The following is a 23,514-nucleotide window of genomic DNA, read 5'->3' on the forward strand; positions in this document are numbered from 1 at the left end:
ATCACACAGGACTCTAGATCCACTCATCGTTCAGGTCGTGATAATAATCAGATTACAGCCATTTTCCTTTAAAAAAATTTTTATTTTTCCTTTATTGCTTTTTAGAGAGAGGGGAAGTGAAAGGGAGAGAGAGAGAAACATTGATGAAAGAGAATATCAATTAGCCACCTCCTGCATTTCCCCCCAATGGGGATCGGGTCCACAATCTGGGCATGTGCCCTGACTGGGAATTGAACCGGCAACCTCTTCAAGCATGAGTCAGTGCTCAACCACTGAGCCACACCGGCAGGGATAGAGTTATTCTTTTAAAAGTACTACTCTAGGGTTACTGCCTTCCAGAAATATTTAAACTGTTATCGAATCTAGTGTGTTACTGCTTTACTCCAGTAAATTAAGCACTGATTTTAATTAACTGTGTTTAGTTGTTACATTTTTAGGTTTAATATTAATGAAATAAAAAATTCTACCTTGTCACATTGCCTCTTTAAGTTACTGTACTTTGGTTATGCAGACTGGTATTTAAGGATACTATGTGGTAGGTAAACACCCTTTATGGAGACAGGAGTCACTGCTATTTTTGTGCTGTTGTAAGCACCTAATTGGATGGGTTAAAATGTCAAACTGTGTCAGTTGCTGATTTGTGTTGTCTGATTATCAAAGTCTGTGACATCCCATAATCACGACCCCCAGCATATCTGAAAAACTTAGTATGGATAGAAATGACATTCCCCACCCCGACCTACCTTGGTTTCAGTTTTAATGCCAGGATATAGTTTTAATGCATAATCCTCTTGTCATGTGAAATAAATATATATGTTAATAACATGAATGGCCGTCACTTATTGCTCCCTCATCTGTTAGGTTTTATATTGCTCTGGATTATCCTAGCACTTGTTATCAGTTAAACTTTAAAGCTTCATTTATAGGGAAGTTAATAGGAACAGGGATTAGTTCATGTCAAGGTCTCCTAACAGTAATTAACATAGCACATTTGCTTGGTGCTCAAATGCTAACGCAGCTTGAATAGACTGTGGTCAGTTCAGAGACCTAGTCAAAGCATAATTCTAGTTCTTGGCCTCAGTGCCGGTATCACTTACCAAAGCGAGGAGGCGTTGGATCGAGTGACATTCTCTTGTACACCTGTTTCAGAAACACGCTGCAGTGACAGCTTGAAGCTTTCAGTGGAGGGTATGGCAACCTGGGAAACTCTAGGAAGCTTAAGATTTCAGAATTTATAGTTCATTTTCCACAGTGTAATTTATGTTGTTTGTTTATAATTTATATTGTTTATTTTATATTTATTTTCAAAATGTTTTAAATTTTCTAAAACACTTTTTAAATAAAGCAAAATTGAGGCAAATTTTGTGTTTTATTTTATTTTTAGCAAAGTTAATTGTTTTTGGAAAACCTCAGAAACCCGAATCACTGAATGTTGGTACTGAACTGGTTCTCTCTTGTAGTCCATATTTAGCTTAAAACTCCGTAAGTCATTTGATTTGGATCTAATATTCAAAATTTTGGTTTATTTGAATCTTAAAAAGATTATAGGTATTTTGCCTAAACTGTATTATTTAGGCATTACTTTGATTAGTTAGTTGCTTTTTTCCAGATGGGTGGGGTGTTATATTTTAGGAAATTCTGGTGAAACTTGGATTGAGTTAGCTGCGGAGCATTTCCAGTCCATTTGTGATCGGAGTACCGTTTCCTCCACTCTCGCACTCATGAATAGATTGACTGTTGGGGTGCTGGTGCGATAGGGAAACAGAAAGTCAGACTGATGTGGCCAAAACCACATTTCAGTTTCCTATGTTAGAACAGCCTAATGAAAACTTGAGCTTATTTCTTGACTGTTACATCTAGTGGCATTAAAATCTACTGACCACTTGGATTACATGGAGTTAAATGGACCATTTATATTTAGCTTCTTAGCATCTTTGTGAAAGAAGTAGGGGGTTTATGGTGCTTGGATTTCTTCTTAGATACGGAATGCTTTAAAAAAAAAAAAAATAGCGCCAATACTGTCGCCCTGTGCTTGCCTGCAGGATAGCGCCGGAACAGTCATTCGGTCAGCCCATTGCTGATCCCAGTGAGAAAGAGAATTTTAACATTACCGAATTGTTTCTTGCTCAGTGGTTTTCATGTTCGTCTCAGAAGGAGGGCCATCTCAGTGACTCCAAGGAGCGGCCTGCAGAGCATCTTGCCTGTCTCACTGTCCATTCCAACCTCGAGCACGCCTTTATAAATAGGTTTTGCTTATTTTCCCTTCTGGTTAAGATTTTACTTGAAAATAAAAGGTGGTTTTTTTCGTACATGCCCCTAGTGGGAACCGAACCCAGGACTCTGGTCCACAGGCCAATGCTCTAACTGCTGAGCCAAACAGGTCGGGCAAAAGGTTTGAGATAGTGTGTTAGTCCCTAAAATTAAGGAAACAGTCAAAGACACAGACTAAGGTTTATGAACAAGACATAGACCAAGACTTCAGATTTACTGTAGTAAAACATTGCTGTTTCCTTTGCCTACATTCTTGCCTCCTAGATGTTTGCATAGCTCACCTTCTTTTCCTTCCGATTTTTACTCAATCGTCAGAGTATTCCTGGCCATTCCCACCCCCACATGCACAGTCTCCCCATCTCCCCTCCCTTGCTTCATTTTTATCCTTAGCATTTAAAAATCTAACATATGATATATTTTATTTATCTTTTTGGTTGTCTCTGTACCTCATACTAGACTGTAAGTTCCATGCGAACAGGGCTTATTCTGGCTTTGTTTCTTGCTCTATACTCTCTGCTCCCAGAACAGTGCCTGGCTCACATCACCACATTTAGTAAATGTTTGTTCAGTTGATGAATGAACCTTTTCAAAATATTTGGAGGAATGCATGAAATTATATTCTACTTGTCCTATTATGAATCACATTTCTCTTGCTTTTCTGGTTTTATAATAACCTCAATATAAAGAATTAACTATATTTGCTCCAAGAAACTTGTTTTTAACTTACCAATTGACTTTACCTTTTTTTAGAAAAAAATTTGTTTTATCCTCACCCAGGGACATTTTTGCATTCATCTTCAGGTAGAGCAGGAGGGAGAGGGGAAGGAAGAGAAAGAGAAACATCAATGTGAGAGAGACACATCGAGTGGTCGCCACCCACACGAACCCATCCAGGGCCGGGGACAAATTGCAACCGAGGTACATGCCCTTAGCGGGAACCGAAGCCAGGTCTCTCTGGACCTCAGGCCGAGGCTCTAACCGCTGAGCCAAACCAGCCAGGGCATGTGCACTTATTCTTAAAGAACATATCTTTCAAGTAAAAAGCCATAGTTGGCCTTGTAACCTTTTAAATGGAGTATTTTAAAGGGCCATGAGTTAAAGATGGTACCCAGTGGAAGAAGAGCTATATTTTTTGTTGTTATATTTTTTGTTACTTCTCACCCGAGGATATCTTTTACATTGATTTTTAGAGAGAGTGGAAAGGAGGGAGGGAGGGAGAGAGAAACATTGATATGAGAGACACATATCGATTGCCTCCCACTGGGGCAGGGGATCAAACTTGCAACTCAGGTATGTGCCCTTCACTGGGAATTGAACCCTGGATCCTTCAGTGTGAGGGCCAGCACTCTAACTACTGAGCCACACTGGGCAGGGCTATATTTTTCCGATGTTTCAAGTTGGAAAGTTTAGGCATAGTCCACTGGGAATGAGGAATTAAGGGTGTCAAAAATACGATGTTTCTAAATTTGGGGACGTATTGTTAGTATTTCTAATTTCAAGTATTATAAATTTTGAAAGAGAGTCACTGTGTGTATTTGTGACTCTGTGTGTGCTGTGCATTTTTTCCCAATAATCTTTCCTATTTCATTCTGTTTTTCTCTCTACGTTGTTCCTAGACCGTTTGCTCATGCTAGGCCCTTTCTAAAAGTTGAACATAATAAATACTGGCTTATATGTTTCTATTACTTATTATATCTAGTTAAGTAGAATATCAGATTCCATATTTAGTTTTGAGCATGTGAGTTCTTTTTTAAGTGGCTTTGTTTTTAACTTTTGCTGATTAACTTCTTTTGATTTTTAAACCTTTTTTTTTTTTAACATCTATTGATGCAGTAAGGTTTGGTCAAATCAGATTTTCAACCTATCGTGGCTGGGCCTGGGAGTCCAGCTCTCAGGTCATCCTCTACCTGATCTGAGGAGTCGGCTCACTTCTACCATGTCAGCGTCTTCTATTTATAGAGCGAACGCCTGTCACTGAGAGTTATTGTGAGACTTAAATAACAAAGGGAAGGGAGAAGTAAGCATTTGATTTCAAGTGCAGTCCCTGTTAGATTGTGCCTGTTCGGTGTGGCTCAGTTGGTTGTCACCCTGTGCACCGAAAGGTTGCTGGAACCCGGTCCAGGTGGCCGATTGACATTTTTCTCTCTCCCTCCTCCCTCTTCCTTACTGTCTTGCTCAAAGTCAGTTTTAAAAATTCTTAAAAAAGAGATTTGCAATTTCTTTCACCTTTCTATTTGTAAGTTTTTATTTTCCTCTGAACTTTTCTCTTAGCATCCTTCCCTAACTCTGGTTTTTTCTTGTTGGCGTAAGTCTCACGGGAGAGGAACAGGGTACAACGTTTTATGGCACCGCTCTTCTCTCTCGGCCAGTGGGCGCTTACCTCCCCCCTCCCTTCATCAGTCAACAAGTGCTTAGTCAGGGCTCCTGAGGCTCCCAGTGTTAGTATTATCAGAGGTAGCAGAATGCTCAACTCCACCTTGCAGCTATCCAAGCCTGTCGTTCCAGTTTGCAGGCGGAAACCCAATCCTACCCGGAACTGGAAGAACTTCTTCAGTGCTAATCCTGTGTTAATGAATTTGTTAAATTAGTCTTTGCTGACACAGAGAAGAGAGTACTTTGTTATAAGTAGAAGATTTTATTGTTTAATCTCTGCATAACTTTAAGGGCATTGATGGAAGATGCTTTCAGTGCAGCCGGGAAGGATCAGGTTAGACCAGTATCTGCACAGAGTGTTTGTTTAAGAAAGAGATTTGGCAGGAGCAAGGGTCATTTTCAGCTCACTTTGTAAAGGTGCAGAGGGAGTTTATTGTTGTTAAGATCATTCACTATTCAAATGTGATAAACTAAGGAAATATCTTAAAATTACCCTTTCGATGGACAACATTATTTATTTATTTTTTGTAGTGGACTCTAATCTAGAAAGCATTCCCCAAAATACTTTTAAGAATACATGAAATATAAGAAAACCTTCTAAATTGGAAAAGAATGAAAATCTTGAATATGTCTATTAAAAAGGAACAGTGGACAGACATTTGTCACTGAGACTGGAAAAGACCTACAATAATGACATGCATACTTGCTGTGGTTACACTAAATTTGGCTTTAAGCCTTCAAGGAGTTAATTTTGCAAATTACTGTATAGTGAGATAAAAAATAATTCTATTATTCAGAAAAAGCAGAACTATTCTTGTTGCAAAAATGTGAAAGGATTTCTCCAAGGAATCCGTGTGCAATAGTCCTGTGTGGCCTAACAGAGCACTTCCAGCAGCAGATGCAGGAGCAGAGGTGGCTGCCACAGAGCTGTTTCCTGCGACAGGTCAATGCACACTGGTGTCACCCCGAACACTGGTCAGCAAAGGGACCGTTCTGTGGAATGGGTCTCTCTGATTTGCACAACCCGTTTCTCTGCTGACCTGAGTTGATCCCAACACATATTTTAGAAAATTGAGAAAATGGATTTTATTGTTCTCAATTGTCTTTTTACTTCTCAGATGAACTTTGTTAACTGTTTGGTAGCGCTGATAGACAATGTTCCAGAGCACTTGAATCCAAGTGCACACCAACCCTTTGCTTCAACAGAATGCGCAGTTTGAGTTTGGTTGACTTCCTCCGGAAACTGAGGAGCCTAAGGGCCGGCCTCAAGGGTCCTTCCAGGCCATGGACGAGCTGAAGATGTGCTTTTACAACAACTTCATCCTAGTCAGTTGTTTCAAACTACTTTACTGTCCAGACCTATGGTCGCAGAAAACCCTGAAGTTCTACCATATCTTATGTTACAGTAACAGTAAACTTAGCCTGGCAGATTTTTCAGGCGTCTCTAACTAGATACTCACCTGGTGGAAAAGCCTAGATTTCTTGTAAAACTCTGTCTAGCTTTGAGCATTGTGATTTTTTTGGTTTATCTTTGAAGGAAAAGTACTTGACAAATATATAATGAAAAGATGAAAGAAAGAGCTTGTTGAGTAGGACTGTTACTTATAAATCAGTTCAAAATTGAGAGACCAACTGCCCAAAGTAAAACAGTAGGTGATCTGTAGCCCCCCACTTTATTTTTGGCAGGAATTAGTTAATCAAGGCAATCCTTATTAGTGATAACAAAATTATATTACCCTGAAGTTTAAAAAATAATAATACACTATTTGTCTCAAGTGTAAAGAGAGCTGCATGCACTAGCTTATACAAAATTGCATGTTATCAATAAGAAACAAGGTGAAGGGATTAAGTACAACTTGATAGTTACAAAGTAGTCACGGGAATGTAAAGTACAGCACAGGGAATACAGTCAGCGATATTGTGATAACTGTGTACAGTGCCAGGTGGGAAATGGAAATATTGGGGGGGACACTGTGTAAAGTATATGATTGTCTAACCACTATGCTGTACGATCGAAACCAATACAAAATAATATTGAATGTAAACTTACTGAAAAATAAAATTTTAAGTTACTTTTTAAAAAAGATACAAGACAAGAAAAAGTGGGGTTAGAAAACACCCTCTTCTATCCCACAGAGCACATTCAGTAATTGTCAAGAGCTTGTCTACTTTCTTGACTCTTGCAGAATTTGGTGCTGGTTCTTAGTAAACATCAATTATTTGCAAAAAAATTCCCAATGGGAGATAGTTACTAGAGCAGTATACTAATCAGCTTCTGGCCTTTACTCAATCGATGATTTTATGGCATTTGTCATATCTTTTGAACATTCTGTATCTCAGCTTCTCCATCTGTTAAACTGAGTTCGTAATAACTGCCCTGGTCTATCTCACAGGAATGTTGCATGGACAAATTATATAAATGGAAAAGTGCCTTGGAGGTAAAGCTGCTCTGTGACTAAAAATTAGTGTGACGTAGCCACAGAAAAGAATGCTGCAGAGGCTGGAATGGTTCATCTCTGCAGGCTGCGGGATAGATAAGGCTCCATAATGGATTCCTGTCAAGCAAACCGAAGCCCTCTTATCAGTTCATGACTGTATGGTATTTTATAGGGAAAAAAGTCTCTTTACAAACATTTGTTACCTTGATATAAATGTGTATTAAAAATAAGTTATGTTTGAATTAAATAAAAACCTTTCTAAGCAGCTTCAAACAATCTCTTCTACCCGGTTTACAGTTTCTGAAGGAGGGTGAGGATTTGATGTGTTTAATACAGTTGAGAAATATATGAAACTAGGTGTGGGGACGAGGAATTGACTGAAATGTTTTATCGGGTAATATTATTTTTAAGACTCTGACATTACCAAATTGAGATTTTTATTTTGTTTATTTTATAGAAATGCCAAACTCTCATCTCTGCCTAAACCACTTTTTTTTTTTTTTTTCCTGGTTACTTTGTTTTCTGTAGCAGTTAACATCCTCATTCTCAATTGTAATCATGACGCAGTCAGACTCACTCATTACAACTCAAAAAACATAACTATGAAATCTCTTGAAGGTAGAATAAAACTGAGGTGGGGGATACCCTTTCATTGCTTTTTCTCCTCCTCTCTTTTCACATAAACGCGCAGAGAGTTCTTGTGTAAATTTACAGCACCCACAGGGCGAGTCCTTGAGAAGGAGAATGGAGCAGATATTTCATTGTTTGGACATTGTATAAAAGAGGCCGAGAAACTTTGATGCCTGAGCCAACCCGATCTCTTTGCTTCTGGCAGGGGACCCTTCCTAGTGGCGCTGGGGAAATCTTGGCACCCGGAGGAGTTCAACTGCACTCACTGCAAAAACACGATGGCCTACATCGGGTTTGTGGAGGAAAAGGGGGCCCTGTATTGTGAGCTTTGCTATGAGAAATTCTTTGCTCCTGAATGTGGTCGATGCCAAAGGAAGATCCTTGGAGTGAGTATTGGGTTTTTATTCTGAGTGAATTTTAAAGCAGACTAATGTTGGTTATGAACCCCTTCCATCATTTGACTTTTTTCTCTTGTTGCCTGATACCCTCTCTGTTTCATCACTGTTTATTATGGTAAAGCAACACTAAATAGACCTCTGTAGATAGGACTCGTGGGGTTAAGTTGTCTTTGGTTTTCCTTACCGAGTGCTGGTTTGTCTGGTGAAAATCTAGCCACTGTGGGGGGAAAACAATTTACTGTGGGTGTGCTACTTCAGCCGGACCCTGTTTGCTCAGGAATGAAGAGGTCGTACAGGACCACACACATCAGAGTTCTCAGAACTGACACCTTCACTGTTTCAAATTAAATTCCATAGCTTTTATAAGAGCAGCATTTCCCTATTTGTCATGGTTCAAGCACAGGGCACAGATCTCATGAAGTATATAACACATGCTTATTAATGATATAGTTTTCTGAAATGCATGTAATGTTTAAAAATATAACTTTAGTTTTATGAGAGTTTACATGTATAGAAAAATAATAAAACCACACCTTTTTAAATTTTTTTGCAAAAAAGGAGAGTAATTTAGGTGTCATAATAATATTTATTATGTGATTTAGGTACATAATAAATAATATTGAGTAAATCAACTTTCTCCTTTGGAATACCCAGTTTGCAATTGCAAAGTAAGATTCAGGCATTGCCTATGGGTGACCAGGAGTTGGAATTTTACTTTAGAACAGCCAAGTTGCCTGGTTTCATACAATACAAAATTTGGAAATGGCATTGCTGAATTCTAGTGTTCTCAATATGAAAATGTAACAATGAAACTAAATTCATATCATTTAAGAGAAACATTAGCGTGAATTATAGAGTAGTCTTAATTTTAGAAGATATCTTTAACTGTGTCTAAAACTTTCAGGACACTTAGAAATCATAATTATATCACATGAAATATTTCTATATTATTAATTTGTACAATCTGTTGGGAATAAAAGGGTAGAATGATTCAGGCTGTACCTTCCCAAATGACAGTTAATAAGTACAATACATTAATACTGTTTTAGTATATACATCTGTTCTACGTATTCTAGAATAATTAAAAAAAAAAGTCAAGTAACAGTCTTAGAACCAAATGGTGTTCTAGGAAATGGAAACCTTACACTCATTGCTTCAGAGATGGGCCAGAACTTCATTAAAAGGACAGGTTCTCTGTATTGTGTTCAGTTGTTTGAATGTAACCGAAACCAAGGTTCCACTGCCTGCGGCCATGAAAGCCAAACCCTCAGTGAGACAGATGCTAAAAAAAAAAAGAAAGATTTATTCAAGTGCTGGTCACCTGAGAAGATGGAGGACTCTTGTTGCAAAGCCCATCTCCCACCTTGGTGCAGGCAGGGGTTTTATAAGGAGGGAGAGAGAAAGCAGAACAAGGAAATTAAGGAGAAAGAGAGTTGGAAAGTTCCCTATGTGCAAGCCAGCACAGTCTGTTTCGATAAGGATCTCAGACTGGTCAAATGATGGTCTGTTTTCATCTGGTTCTACATCATTTTGGTTCTACGGTTGAAAGTCAGCAAATCTCCTGGAACTGGAATGACTGAAGGTCAGAGTCTGTGTCTTCTGAAGTTAGTTTCTAGGATTCTTATACAAACATGCTGTTTATCTATAAGCTACATATTAGAGCCATCACTTACAGAAATGATGTCAAAAGAATGGTGGAGGTGGGTGGGTTACAATTCTCTACTGTGACATGAATACCTATTAAGAAGGAATAGTAATCTGTCTCAAGTACATGAAGGGAAACACATGCTGGAAGCCTTAGGAAATGATTTGGTTGATTGCACATTTGTTGTACACGTTCATGGTAATCTTTTGGGACTAAACAACTGCCATTTCTTTCCATTGTCTTCTAATAGTGAATTATTAGAAGACAATTAGAAGGCATTTTCTATGGCTAATAATTTATTCTATATATTTTTTTGTTTTGACAATATTTTTATTAAAAGAGAAAACATTTCACTCTACAACAATTAGAAAATTCAAAAAAATATAAAGAATGAAATTTAAATAACCTCTATATTTACCAATCTCAGATAATTCCTGTTAACCTTAGGGTGGATTTTCTTCCAGTTGGCTTCTTATAAGTAATTCATTGACAAAATAATAGCCATACTTTATGTATAGTATCCTCTTTTTGTGATAAATATTACAGTAGGAGTAAATTCCCATATTATTAACTATTCTTCAAAAATGGTTTTTAATGGCTTCATCTCTTTCTCTCAATCAAGAAATGATTCCTGGAAAAACCAACTGCCCAAAACTTTTACTAATTAAAATCTGGCCCAAGTTTTGATACTTGGTATATTTAACCATAGGGCCATTGTTGACTGGAATCCATGCTTTATGGTTCAAATTTTAGATACTCTTTTGAGTGTATGCTTAGTACAGTCACAGCTGATTTCCAAAACACTAAACATGTGTTAAACTGACTGAATCATGCTGATTAGGTTATTGTTTCCATAATGCACCAAAGTATAGGTTTGTTTTAGTTTTTAAATGTTTGCCCTTCCTCCATGAGATTTTCAAGATAATACTATGAATCCTTTATAAGTTAATGTTTCCTGACACCTTTTGAGAGAAAGCAGAATGTATTGTAGCAAGCATTTATGAAATGCTTACTTTATTCACCGCTTGTATAATGGTTAACACATTAATCATTCTGTAAATAAGTTTATTGATAGTATTTGAGAAAAATGCACGTTATATAGTGCATCAATTTAGATGATTTTCAAGTCTGTCCTTCCGTATCTCCTGTTACTTAGGAGGAAAGTGCAAGGCAAAGACAAGGCATGTGTGTCTACTTTAGGTCAGTTGACAATGGCTGTATTGGCTGAGCTAGTAGAATAAGTATTTGTGTATTATCATCTTGTTTTACATCCAATTATTTTTCTATGACAGGAAGTTATCAATGCTTTGAAACAAACTTGGCATGTTTCCTGTTTTGTGTGTGTGGCCTGTGGAAAACCCATTCGTAATAATGTTTTCCATTTGGAGGACGGTGAACCTTACTGTGAGACTGGTAAGCTTCTGAAGCCATTAGTTGCTTAAGTTTTGAATGAAGGTAAAACATTAACCCTTATATTGCTATAAAGTTGAAAGGGAATGTTAGGAAAAAGAGTTTTCCTAATTGTTTTAGGAACATGTAATGTTACCCTAAGTATATAGCAAAAAAAAACAAAACAACCTATGTATAATTTTATGTGACTCTGTCAACACAGATACTTCCAACTTAAGTAAGAGATGTGAGCATTGTAAGCATTACTTAGGAGAAAAATATTTTGTTTGAATCCCCAATAATTTGTGGTTATAAATTCTACCAAATCATGAAGCTTATGGCCACCTCTTAAACTTCAGTAAGTAAATTTTGAGTGGTTATAAATATGGCAAGTGTTCAACTTTTGAATATGATACTGATTTGCTTTCTAAGGCAATTGCCTTGATAATAAATTAGAAGTCCTTTGTTACTTTTCCTGAATGGGAGGGTAATCCTGGCTCAGATTACTCCCTTGGTAAAGTTATTTTTAATAAACTAGACTCTAAGGACCAATATACTGCATTTCCCTTAGTACCTGACCTCTGGACACTTCCTTTTCCTCCCCGAAGAATGTAAGTGGACTTTCATAACACTTACTTTATCAGTATTACCCTTACCTAGATGTTACTACTACATGCACATTTTTCAAAAATAAATTATTTTTCCTTTGTCTTGCCTTCACTTACTATACTGCATTTGGACTGTGGAGTTTATTGTTGTACCTTGAATATCGAAGTATGACGCTGCATGAAGGGACTGTCCCCAGTAGTCAGGTGAAAGGAGCAGTCAGCTTCTCGTTCCCGGCTGGTCAGCATCACTCAGCCCTTTTTACTCGCTCAATATCCTCTTATTTTCACCTTTCTCTTAGTTCCCTAGTTAGGAACAATCTAGATCTGTGTTAGACTGTCCACCCGGAAACCCTGTGTAATCTCCAGTGGACTAACCCATGGGCTTTTTTGGGACAGGTTAGCTACCAGCAACCTGCCCTGATTCAACCAGAATATTTCACATTTCATAATTCCACTTAATTCTTTGGGGGGGGGGTGCTTATTTGTTTGTTTTAAAAGCTTTGCAAGACATTTTGACTCACTTGGCAGATAGTCCCTATCTAGCCAAAACGTATAAAACAGTCTAGCTTTCATATCATATTTAATGTAGTTTAAGAAGTCATATTTTTAAAACCCTGAAATTGCTTACAGAAAGGGAAAAACATTGAAGTCTTATTTAAATGTCACTTCTGATCATCTTGGTCTATTTTTGTTCTTTTTCTTTAACCTTCCAGACTTGTTCTTAACCCAGTCCACTCTCTCCAAACCTAGGAGTCATCTTGGATTCTGCTCTTTCCCTTATTCTCCCTATACCCAGTCCAGTGACTACATTCTAACATAGACCCACAGTGTGTACACCGAATTCATTTCTCTCTCTCCATCTCAGCCATCACCACTACATCCATCTCGCTCTCAGCCTTTGCCTGGACATTGTAATTACCAACTAAATGATGTCTCTCCTGTTCTCCAGTCTTCAAATAGCAGTTGCAGTATTTGAAGTTATGGTATTTGCTAAATGTGAATCAGATAGTGCTCCATACCTTAAAGGCTTCCATTAGAGTAAACATTATGCTCCAGACCAGCGCCAGTGTCGCCGACCTTATCGCCTGCCACCTTGCTTCCAGTCACTGGCTTCCAGCCATGCCTGGCCCCTCTGGAGTCCCTGAGCATGCTGAGACCCTTCCTGCCTCGGGGCTTTCGTGTTGCTGTTCCTTTAACTGGAATGTTCTTCCCCAGCTTGTCTGTGGTGGTTTCTCCATTCTTTTTCAAGTCTCAACATAATTGTTACCTCCTCAGAGAGGCCCCTTCTAACTGCCCCCTATATTATAGTTGTTTATATCCCCCAGTTATTTTATATCACAACGCTATTTTCTTTCCTTCTTGGTACTTTTTATAATCTGAAATTATTTGTTATTTAGTTTTAAAATACAGTAAGTTATGACATTCTGCTCAAGGAGAATATAAGCCCCACGAGGAGGGCAGTCACCTCTGTCCCGTCGCCGCCCACCCGGCCAGGGCCTAGCACAGTGCCTGGCACACAGGGCTCTGCGTGCTGAGCGCGCCGAGGTGTGGGGATTGCTGGAAAGGTGCATCAGGCCGCACCACAGCCCGCCTGCTCCTCCAGCCCAGACTGGGTTGAAACGTCAAAGGCCAAAGAGTGAATCTTGAGTAAACACAGGTAGTGAGAGTAGTTGTAGAAAAGAACATTAAAATGCCGATACATTCTAATTTAGTCATAATGAAGAAACAGCTTGTCAGACTGCTTTCTTCAGAAGGAAATCCCATTAGTATTTTATAGCTATAATCTGTGTCAAGTAAGTGGCGTTCTCTGGCTAATGATTTTAAGCATGAAGTCATAAAATTGAAGGGAAAATACAGAAAAAAAAAACTACTAGTGGTTAATATTGTAATAGAGTCCAGCCAGAAACTCAGTCATGGTGCTTATTAATGGAAGTTTCCTCTGACTCTTCTTTCTTCCTTACCAAGTCAATACCAGATATTTCTTCTTGATTTAAGCTCATTAGTCTTACTGTTGCTAATTATTGGAAGTTCTTTTGTATTGCATTGAAACAGTTATGTCTGCTGATAACTTATGTGTTCTTTTAGACATATTTGGGCATTTAAGTAGTTGGAGAGAAATGAAAAGTATTACATGGAGCCCTGGCCGATTTTGCTCAGCAGTTATTGCATCGGCCCGGGGACCAAAGTGTCGTGGGTTCGATTCCAGCCAAGGGCACCCACCTCGGTTGCTGTTCATCCTCAGCCCTGGTCAAGGTCTTATGGGAGGCAACCAGTCAATGTGTCTCTCTCACATCGATGTTTCTTTCTCTCTCCCTCTCTCACCCTCCCTACCACTCTATCTGAAAATGGATAGAAAAATGTCCTCGGGTGAGGATTAAAAAAAGGAAAAAAAAAACAAAAAAAAGAAATATATTACATGGAAAAATAGAATAAAGGATGTTAAGGTATATAAATAACGTTTACCAAGGGTAACCTGAAACATGTATCTCAAGCCAAATATTATGCCATCTGAAAGTTTTCTAGTTACTAGTACCTTGATCTTCATTATCTCATTCAGTTCAAATTTTGTTGCTGCTTTCTAGGAACGATCATTCTAAAGCTTTGTCATGTTTAAATTATGTCTCCTCCTCCGCCCTGCAGATTACTACGCCCTCTTCGGTACCATATGCCGCGGATGTGAGTTTCCCATCGAAGCCGGCGACATGTTCCTGGAAGCTCTGGGCTGCACCTGGCACGACACGTGCTTCGTGTGCTCGGTAGGTGAGCTCGTCTCCCGCGAAGGGGGCGCGGCTCGGCCGCTTCCAGCACAAACACCGAATGGAAGTGACAGTCCTTGTACCTTTGGATCCCAAACCTAACAACATTTTTACAGTGATTTTAAAAGATGTTTGTGAAAATTTGGGGCACTTTAAAAAATTATTTGGCATAGAATAAGATGCTTGCCTGTTAGAGAAAATCCTATTATTAATACATTGTTGTTTATAAAGAGAAGCGATATATTTCTTAAAACAGTTAAAAGTCCTTTACTTAAAAAACAAAACTCTTTTATTGGAGTGATTTTAGTAATTTTTTGAAGCATAGGAACTTCTTAAGTAATTATTGAAAATCTATTATTGAATTAACATTGGAAGTAAACTATATGTTGATTTTCTTCCTTAGCAATAGTCCGTGAATACTCTTTCTTTTTGAGACTATAATAAACATGTAGTAATATGTTTACCTATTACATTTGATATTTTAATATTTTTTAATTTTATTTCTTAGGAGCATAAATTCAGAAATTAACATTTACCTAAGATATAAGTTTTTAATTTTGCAAGTAAATATTCAATAAATGTACTCTGTTCAGATATTTGATTTAAAAAAAAATAGTTTTACTATATAATAGCTTTCATTACCCATTGTATGAAGGGGGAAAAAATCATGTTAATTTAAGTAAAATGTTTATCCCAAATGTTACCATTGTACCCTGTCTAGTTTACCTCCTTTATCTCTTAGATATCATAAAATCTGTTAAAAAACAACAACACAAAAAAAAAACTTTTAGCAGATTTGCCTTCTGTTCTCTGGTAGAGCTGCTCATGAGCATTATAATTGACAAAGCCAATAGGAAAGACAAGAAGACATAAATGTGGATAGTTAACTGATTGCCTAATCATCCAGCAGCCAGATGTTAACCAGAGTTTTCACTGTATGAAACAAAGGGATATATTAAAAAGGACTCTCAAGTATTCTATACCTGTGTGTTTGGGGGCTCAGGAGTGTTTGATAAAGCGACTGTCCTGTGTTTTCTGTTTGAATGCTTTGGTTCTCTACCACAGGAGACAGATTGAAAGCATTGATTAGAATTTGGGATGAGAAATCATATTTAGTGGGACTTCTTTAGGTGTGAATTTTTCTTTAGGGCCAAGTGCTTCACTCCCAATAAACACAAATAATGATCAGTAATTTAAATAAATTAGAGTGCATTCCAGAAAATGTCATTCTTCATTGTTCTTGAAAGAGTACATGAAATATGGTAGCTGAATGTCAGGATGTCCAACAACCAACTAAAGTGCTTTTGTTAACCATTGGATAAAAAATCAATTTCTCCTTCATGCATACTTGATAAAATAATGGTATTCTCTTACATAACACTTTTTTTCTTTTCTTTTCAGGTATGTTGTGAAAGTTTGGAAGGTCAGACCTTTTTCTCCAAGAAGGACAAGCCACTTTGCAAGAAACATGCTCATTCTGTGAATTTTTGAAAGTCAACAGTTCAGGAGAAGAGAAAGAAATTTGAAGAGAAAGAGGAGAATTAAAATTACCAATTAATTTTTAGATTTAATATTTATATGGATTTTTGAAAAATAATAGTAGCCCTGAAGGGATAAATTCCAGCTTTAAAAATGAAATCTATGAGGAAATATTTGGCTTCATAATGTAAAGAGACAGTTTGACATTTGTTATTACTTGTTCCCTGTATTTTCTGCCCATAAAGTAACTTTTATAAAAACCAATTTCCTGATTGACTATTAAATTCATCTTAGAATAAATTAGTGAAAAATTAAATTTTAGAATAAAAGCTGCAACCTCAATGCTGAAATCATTATGCTTTCTTTCCTTATTAGGTAGGTAGTTATGAGTAAATCTGCAAAAGAAAGAAAATGCCTTATGCTTTATCAGTAAGTGAAATTAAAAAAAAAAAATAGTGTCTATCTTTATAATAGTAAATAGGAGTTTAAACAGATTTTGATCAGCAGTAGGCGGTATCCCTTTTTAAAAACCATGTGCATTTTTTTAAAGTTTTACAACTGATCATTCCAATAGGAAAGGTCAATAAGATTTTGATCAAAATGTGTCATGCCAATAAGAGAAGGTATATTTTTTTCATCCCTCTCAAAAGCCACCATATAGCTTATAAATCTCAAATTTTCACCTTTTATTAAAATATGACCATTTTTAATTCATTGTGTATGTTTTATCACCTATAGTAGTCATACTCCCTTTTCCTCTCGTCCTTCATGCTCTGGTAAAGAGCTAATTGAATGACTTTGGACTGTGAGAGTTTTCTCTCTCAAAGAGAATGAGAAGAAAAGAATGTAGTTGGGAATTATGATGTATTCCCCTCCCCAAATCCCCCCTTTTTTGACAATGAATTAGTTTCGTAGTTGTACTACTGACTGATGAAGGTTTGAGAACTCTCTTTGCACAATAATCTTTTTTCTTTAATTCTGCACTAGAAAAATAAAAGGTTGGCTTGGGTATGTGATAAAATCTAGATTTTTTTTTTACTTTTGATAGTTCTCTTTCAGTAATAAATGAACTACTTCCAGATGTGATCACGAAGTTTGGAAAACTTTTATGCAAAGAGATTTGGTAGTAGAGGAGAGGAACATGATTAATTACTCAGACTGGCCCATTTTTTGTTTTCTTTATTTGGAGGAAAAAATACATGGATACCACATGAAGACAGAGAAGTAACTGTGGTAAAATTATAGATCCTATTGACATTGTCCCAGTAAGAAAAGAAATTGCAGCATTTGATCATTATTCTCTTTGTTTCCAGGATGGCTAAAAGCTCATGATCCCACTGAGTTATAATTTCAGTGATTTGGAGCAAGGTGCTTTTAAATTTGAGAGTGAGCCCCAAGTCCTTCCTCCCCTATTTCTCACTAATGACTTCACTTCCATTGTGGACGTTTGTTGTAGAGGAAGTTTGGGGCTACAATATTTGTTTAACCTCCCTCAGAACTTTCCAAGGCATCTGTCCTGAAAGCTGTTAACTTATGGTCTAGCAGATTTAAATTATATGCAGATAATAACTAACTGGGGATAAAAGAATGAGGAGGGTAGCACAGAGTGGCAAACTGAATGCTTCACCAGCAGAACCCCAAACCGCCTCCTCCCCTTCCACCTTGCGGGGAGGCAGGATGTTTGAATTGTGTATTATATTTCTTATTGCTGCTGAGACCCCTTCTAGAAGACATACTGGTGAATATGTGCTGTCATATGTTAATGCCAGTTATTTGCTTTACACAAGATAAAATTAGTTGGTGGTTTTGTGTTGGTGTGGTAGAAGTTTCTTTTTGTTACATAGTTTTGCTTTTGTAGATTATATGCCAAGATAGTGTTTGGTAAATCAGTGGCATTTGGGTATTTTCTTCAAAGAATTTTATTTGACTTGGATTTCTTATAAATTATCTTATATTAATATATCATTTTTACTGGACTTTTCTTTCTGCATGTTATTCATAGAGCATAATATTGCATTTCTCTAAATTTTATCCCTAAGAGGGTAACATTGCTTCCTAATTTATCATCGTCATTATGCTTTGCCCTTCTCTTCTGTGGCAAAGCTTTCTGCCGGTTCCTAAAACAGTTAATCCTATGAAAGAGATATTGATTATAACCCAGAAGGATCCCTGTATTTCCAGTGGGGAATGACATATTTAACACATCAGCATTAATCTCTTAATAACTCAGGCAGAGCACTTTATTATTCTGGTGAGCTACCTGAATATTTATTTTTCTGATTATAAATGTTCTCTGTCAGTAGCATTTTTAAATTATTACCTTTCTGCTGTAGAGCATTCACTTCTAATGTCCCTAGATGTATATTTTGGAATGCTGCACTTAGTACAATACAGATTAAAGCGTAGTGCGTGACTTTAAAACATCCCCTATTTGGTCTTCCCGGTTTGAAAATGTCAGTGATAGGTTCAGATTTAAAACATTTCTCTGGACTTACCAGAATGTTGCTCCCTAAAGAAGCAGCCTAAAAACAATCCCCTGTGCTTATGCCTATAGCAGCTAATGCATTTCCTGTTGACTCAGGTTGAATTTAGAGTCTAAAACTAAAACCTAATCATTTGATCAGTATTAAGACTAACAGAAATAAGTGTTGAAATCTTCAAATTATTAGTGCAGCATTATGTTGAAAAATATCTACAACAAAAATGTCTTCGTGGTACCATTTTCAAGGGGTACTGTATTAGGATCACTTTTATAGAAAATAATGTCTCCCTCTCCCTGTGCAAGTGTGAATCTGGTCTGTTAACATCTTTGTGATGTTTGTAGTTTCGTCACTTCTATTGAAAGGAGACGCTCTTCAGACAGGGAAGGGAAAACACATTGAGTAATATTACACAAATCTAATGTGGCTTCAGTTTGTCACTCTGCATCGCCCAAATAGTTTAAGGTATTGGGTTTAGATTCTTGATGTATCATTTGCCTTATCTGTTCATCTCTGTTTTTCATTTCTTGATGTTTTTAAGTTTGTATATATGTCCATGCTGTTTTGCTTTGGGGTGTATTTTCTTATTAAAAACCACATGAGAAATATAATCAATATAGTAATACCTTAATGAGCACATAATAAATAAATGGCTAAAGTAATGTAGACAAGCTCTCCTGGTTTTTCTTCGGGGTTGGCAAGTGGTTTCTATTACGTTATCATGGGGGAAAAGCACGTTCAAAGGACGTGATGTTACAGTTCTCAGGAGAATCCCCTTACAACATTTGCTTATCAAAATGTCCCAGAAACAGAACATTTGAAAATATTGTCACATTCCATTTTACTTTCCTCTGTTTTTGTGTTCTGCATGTGGCACCTATACACAAACGTTTGAGTTCATTGATAAATAAGCTCTTTGTCCTCTTAAAATATTTGTAAAAATTATTTACTGGACCAACCTGTCCTATCAAGCACTATATTGTATCATATATCATATTCAAACAACATAAGTCGTCTACATTTCCACATTTTTCATTGACCAGGGTCCGTTACTTCATGCTTAACTCATCCCGCTCTCATTAGCCAACATCTCTATAACTAGGTAGGCTCACCTATTCCTGTTTGTTTATTGGTTTGAGTAAGATTTTTCCCCCGACTGTGTAAAGTTAAGAGGAATGTTTCTGTTGCAGGCTGTGTATTGGGAATAAAAGACAAATTCAAGTCTATTTGCTCACAGTATATTAAACTCCAGAAGCCAAACTTATAAGGGCATCAAGTCTGCATCTGACATTTTAATAGCTGCTGTTTGGTTTCTATCAATCACGTCATTGCACATTAAAATGCACCGACAAAATAAGAGATCTGTCATTCCTTCGTTAAGAAACAGTAATCCAGTACAAGATTTATAGGCTTAAGACTCAACAGTGTGTGTTCACAATAAATCCCCATTCAGTGCTCAAACCAGAACAAGCCTCCCTGTCGTTCAGTGTTTTCTGTTCAAATGTCCCCAATATAAGATTATCAAAGCTTTTCTTACAGAACTACATATAAAATCCGTCTTGCCTGCAAAAAGCTTAATTTAGGTTGGCGGTTTCCCTTTTGGAGTAGTCTCAGACAAGATCTTGGTTATATCAGAAACACATAGGTACTGATGTATTATTAGCGGGCCTGGTGTTAATTAGGGAGAATTACCAGAAATAGTTTGCTTTGTGGGAATTTATTACAGAATCACACTTGACTGATGGCAGAATAGGAGTGGCTGAGAGAGAGCAGCTCCCACTCATAACCGCTAATTAATAGGGTGCCAAAATTCCGCGGAGAAGGCTTCATCCCGAGTGTGGGACCCTCACAGGGAAAACGGTTCCTTTGCAGTATTTAAAATTTAAAAGAGGAAAGGGGCCGAGGACACATGGCGACCCAACAGGACTCGCAGACCGATGCAGTTTTGTGGTGTTCTTATGAATGAGCGCATTTAACCAGGAAGCACCAAGCCCAGAAGTTTGTGAAAGAACCCCCTTTCCCCCCCAAAAGTCAGGAGTGGGCTGTATGTTTATCCTACTCGGGAGATAGGCGTAGCATTTGGAAGGTGGCGGGTTTCTGATTCGCTCGACTATTCATTTTGTGAAGAGAATCTGGAACACACCATTTGTCGGTGGTATTATATTTCTGAACTTCTACTCTTGAGTCTGTGATGTAGAAGCCGAGTAGGTGGCAAGGTCACATCAATGATTAGAAAGAAAGGTGTGGCTTCCACACCCTGAAAGCCACATGGGGAAGGCAAGGTGTGCTTCGTGATTGGCAGAGCCCTAGCAAATGAGTTTGCCAAGAGGGCAGTTTCCCCCCGTGTTTGTAACTGTGTGCGATCACATACAGTAAAGCTTGGAGCCGTTGCTTAGCATAGAAGAATAAAACATTTCCATGTCAGAAAACCACTGATCACTGACCGCAGGGAGAAAAATAAAACAATTTAGAGTTCACAGAGTATAATTTTTCAATTCCTCTTCAGGCAAATATAGTTCCCAAGGAAAATGACTTCTGTGCCAGGCCCATGAATTGATTGACGTGGTCTCTAATGCATCTATGTTTCAAGGGACAAAGTTTCTGTTTAATAATTGGGTTCCAAATTAGTGTTTCATCATCATGTTCTAAATTGTCACATTTGCTCTCTAGTTCAAATATACTTAGGTTTGTTTTTTCTTCCTTTTTTTTTTTTCTTTTGCTTGTAAAGTACACACAGCTGGTGCTATTCTAAGCACTTACTCAAAAATGCCATTGTTTAAAGTATGTCAGTAGACTAATATCTTCAGAGGTGTCTTGATTTTCCCTAGTGTATCACTGATATAGCAAACTGTTTCCTTTGTAAATAAGATGGTAAATTGAACTCCAGCGATTTACCATACAAGTATGAATTTGTATGTAAATAAGAGTCTTTGCTTAGGTGACTCAGTATTGATGTCATCGGACCCTGGACACTTTCTCTGTCCCTGTGTGTTGAGAGTCCTGAAGATCTCCAGCTCTGTAGTTGAATGAAACGGAGAGTGGACGAATCCATGGAGCTTTGCAAGTATAAACTTTGAAATATAAGTTAAATTAATTCAGCTTCTATGAACTGAAACTTAACATTCATTTTTCTCTGTTAAATTACTATGCTGCTGCTTAATAACTTTTTCTGCTTCTCTTATCAAATCTTCAAATGAAATATGAACTTAATAAGCACCAAAGTAAACCCAGTACTTCTGCCCCAAGAAAAGATATAAATCAATGATGTGCATCTATTCTAGTTTGCTTATTTCTGAATATCCAGGAAGTGTCAGATGATCTTTAACAATATCCGCATGGTATAAATGGTGAGAATAAATCAGAGCTTAGTGGAAAAATGTGTTTGATTACTCCTGGAGGATCAGACTGGGTCCAATCAGGAGACAGAAATCACACTTAGGAGAAGTTTAATGTAAAGCATTATTAAGCCATGATAAGAAAGAAACTGAAAATATAAAGAGAACTCAGAAGGGTAATCTAGGGCTGGGAGAGAGGACCCAAGGACAGCCTTAGGGGTACCCTCGCCCCCCGCGTGCCCCCATCGGCTAGAGGTCAGACCTTCTTGGAGAAAGTGTAGTTGAGTTTTACTGAATGACAGAGTTCTCTGCTGCGGCCAGAACCCTCCAGAACGCAGGTGAGTCAAGGCTGGTGGGTGGGTGTGCAAAGGGAGTTGGGTGCTGCTGTGGACATGAGGCCTGGAATACAGGGTGTCTACATCCAGAGGGTGCAGCAAGGTGGCCACCGGCGCAGGCCAGGGACGTGAAGTCGCCGATGTGTGCACTCTGCACGCACAGCAGGGGACAGCTCCACCGGAGGTGCCCACACACGTGCATCGTGGATGCACCACGCAGCGGAGCAGGAGAGAGCAAACTGCAGCACCGGGGACCAGGAGGAGACGCTCCTGAGTATTCCCTCAGCTCCCGCGGCTAATGGCTGGCAGAGCCTCGCACCATGCTCCCTGGAACAGAGAAATGCTTCAGGAGTCCCGTTCCTGTCACAGAGCAGGCAGTGAACTGAACATCAATCAGTTGATCACTGACACATCTGGGTGCAAAATAAAGACTCTAGATTTTCAACTACATTGAAACCTTCCCGGTCCTGGACATCTGTGTATATTTTGGGGGATTGGAAAGTCAAACACTAAATTCTTTTTTTATTGTCAAAAACCCTCTGATAATGTCTTCGGTATGAAAAGTAAACAATGTTCCATGGATTGTAGTTTTCAAGGTCTGTCTGCTAAACATCCAGTATAATTGAACAGTTCTAAATATTTGAGAGCATTAGTTGTATCTATACTAATAAGTAACCAATGGGTTTTTCTGGGTTTATTTTATTATATACTGTGCTTTTCTTGTAGTTAAAGTGAATAAGACATTCTTTTTTTTTTTAATTCTCACCTGAGGATATTTTTCTGTTTATCGTCAGATAAAGTGTGTGTGTGGGGGGAGAATGAACCCGCACCACCTGACCAGGGCTGGGGATGAATGGCAATTGAGGTACATGCACTTGACTGGAATCGAACACATGACTCATTGGTCCGAGGGCCGATGCTCTAACCACGGAGCAACTGGCCAGAGCAAATAAGCATTCTTAATGGAATGTTTGTGTTAATTAGGATCTCAGAAGTTTTTCTGTTTAAATCTAAACCCTTATCATATAAAAATTGATTACTTTCATATTCAGTAATAGCAAACAGGTGAAGAATTTCCTTTTCTCAATAAACTAAACCATGAAGGATGAAGCCCACTGGGTTTATAATAACAACTTATTTGTTGTACAGTCTTGTGATTCAGGTGGTGTATTATCTGTAAAACTGGGATACACTGCAAGGTTATAGCAACTGGAGAAATTCCGAGAGTCAAGTATTTTTAACACACATATTAGAGATGAGAAAATGAAAACTCAGAAAAATGATTCTCTGAAAACAGTTATAATTATTATTATTTCTGTCTTGATTTTAGGGAGAGAGAGATAGAAACTTCGATGAGAGAGAACCTTGATTGGCCAC

General features: G+C 37.8%; 1 protein-coding gene across 10 annotated transcripts in view; it reads left to right on the forward strand.

Annotated features, from left to right (window-relative positions):
- The window catches only part of PDLIM5 (PDZ and LIM domain 5), a 205,750-nt gene extending 186,691 nt beyond the window's left edge, over positions 1 to 19,059 (forward strand). For all 10 annotated transcript variants that reach the window (XM_036263313.1, XM_036263328.1, XM_036263337.1 and 7 more), the window contains 4 exons: positions 7,918 to 8,098; positions 11,048 to 11,168; positions 14,393 to 14,508; positions 15,910 to 19,059. In XM_036263313.1, coding sequence (XP_036119206.1) covers positions 7,918 to 8,098; positions 11,048 to 11,168; positions 14,393 to 14,508; positions 15,910 to 15,999 — 508 coding nt within the window. In that variant the 3' untranslated portion in view covers positions 16,000 to 19,059. The remainder of the gene's footprint in view (positions 1 to 7,917; positions 8,099 to 11,047; positions 11,169 to 14,392; positions 14,509 to 15,909) is intronic.
- Positions 19,060 to 23,514: the final 4,455 nt, after the last annotated feature.

This window comes from Molossus molossus, unplaced genomic scaffold, assembly GCF_014108415.1.
Source record: "Molossus molossus isolate mMolMol1 unplaced genomic scaffold, mMolMol1.p scaffold_m16_p_1, whole genome shotgun sequence".
NCBI lineage: Eukaryota > Metazoa > Chordata > Mammalia > Chiroptera > Molossidae > Molossus > Molossus molossus.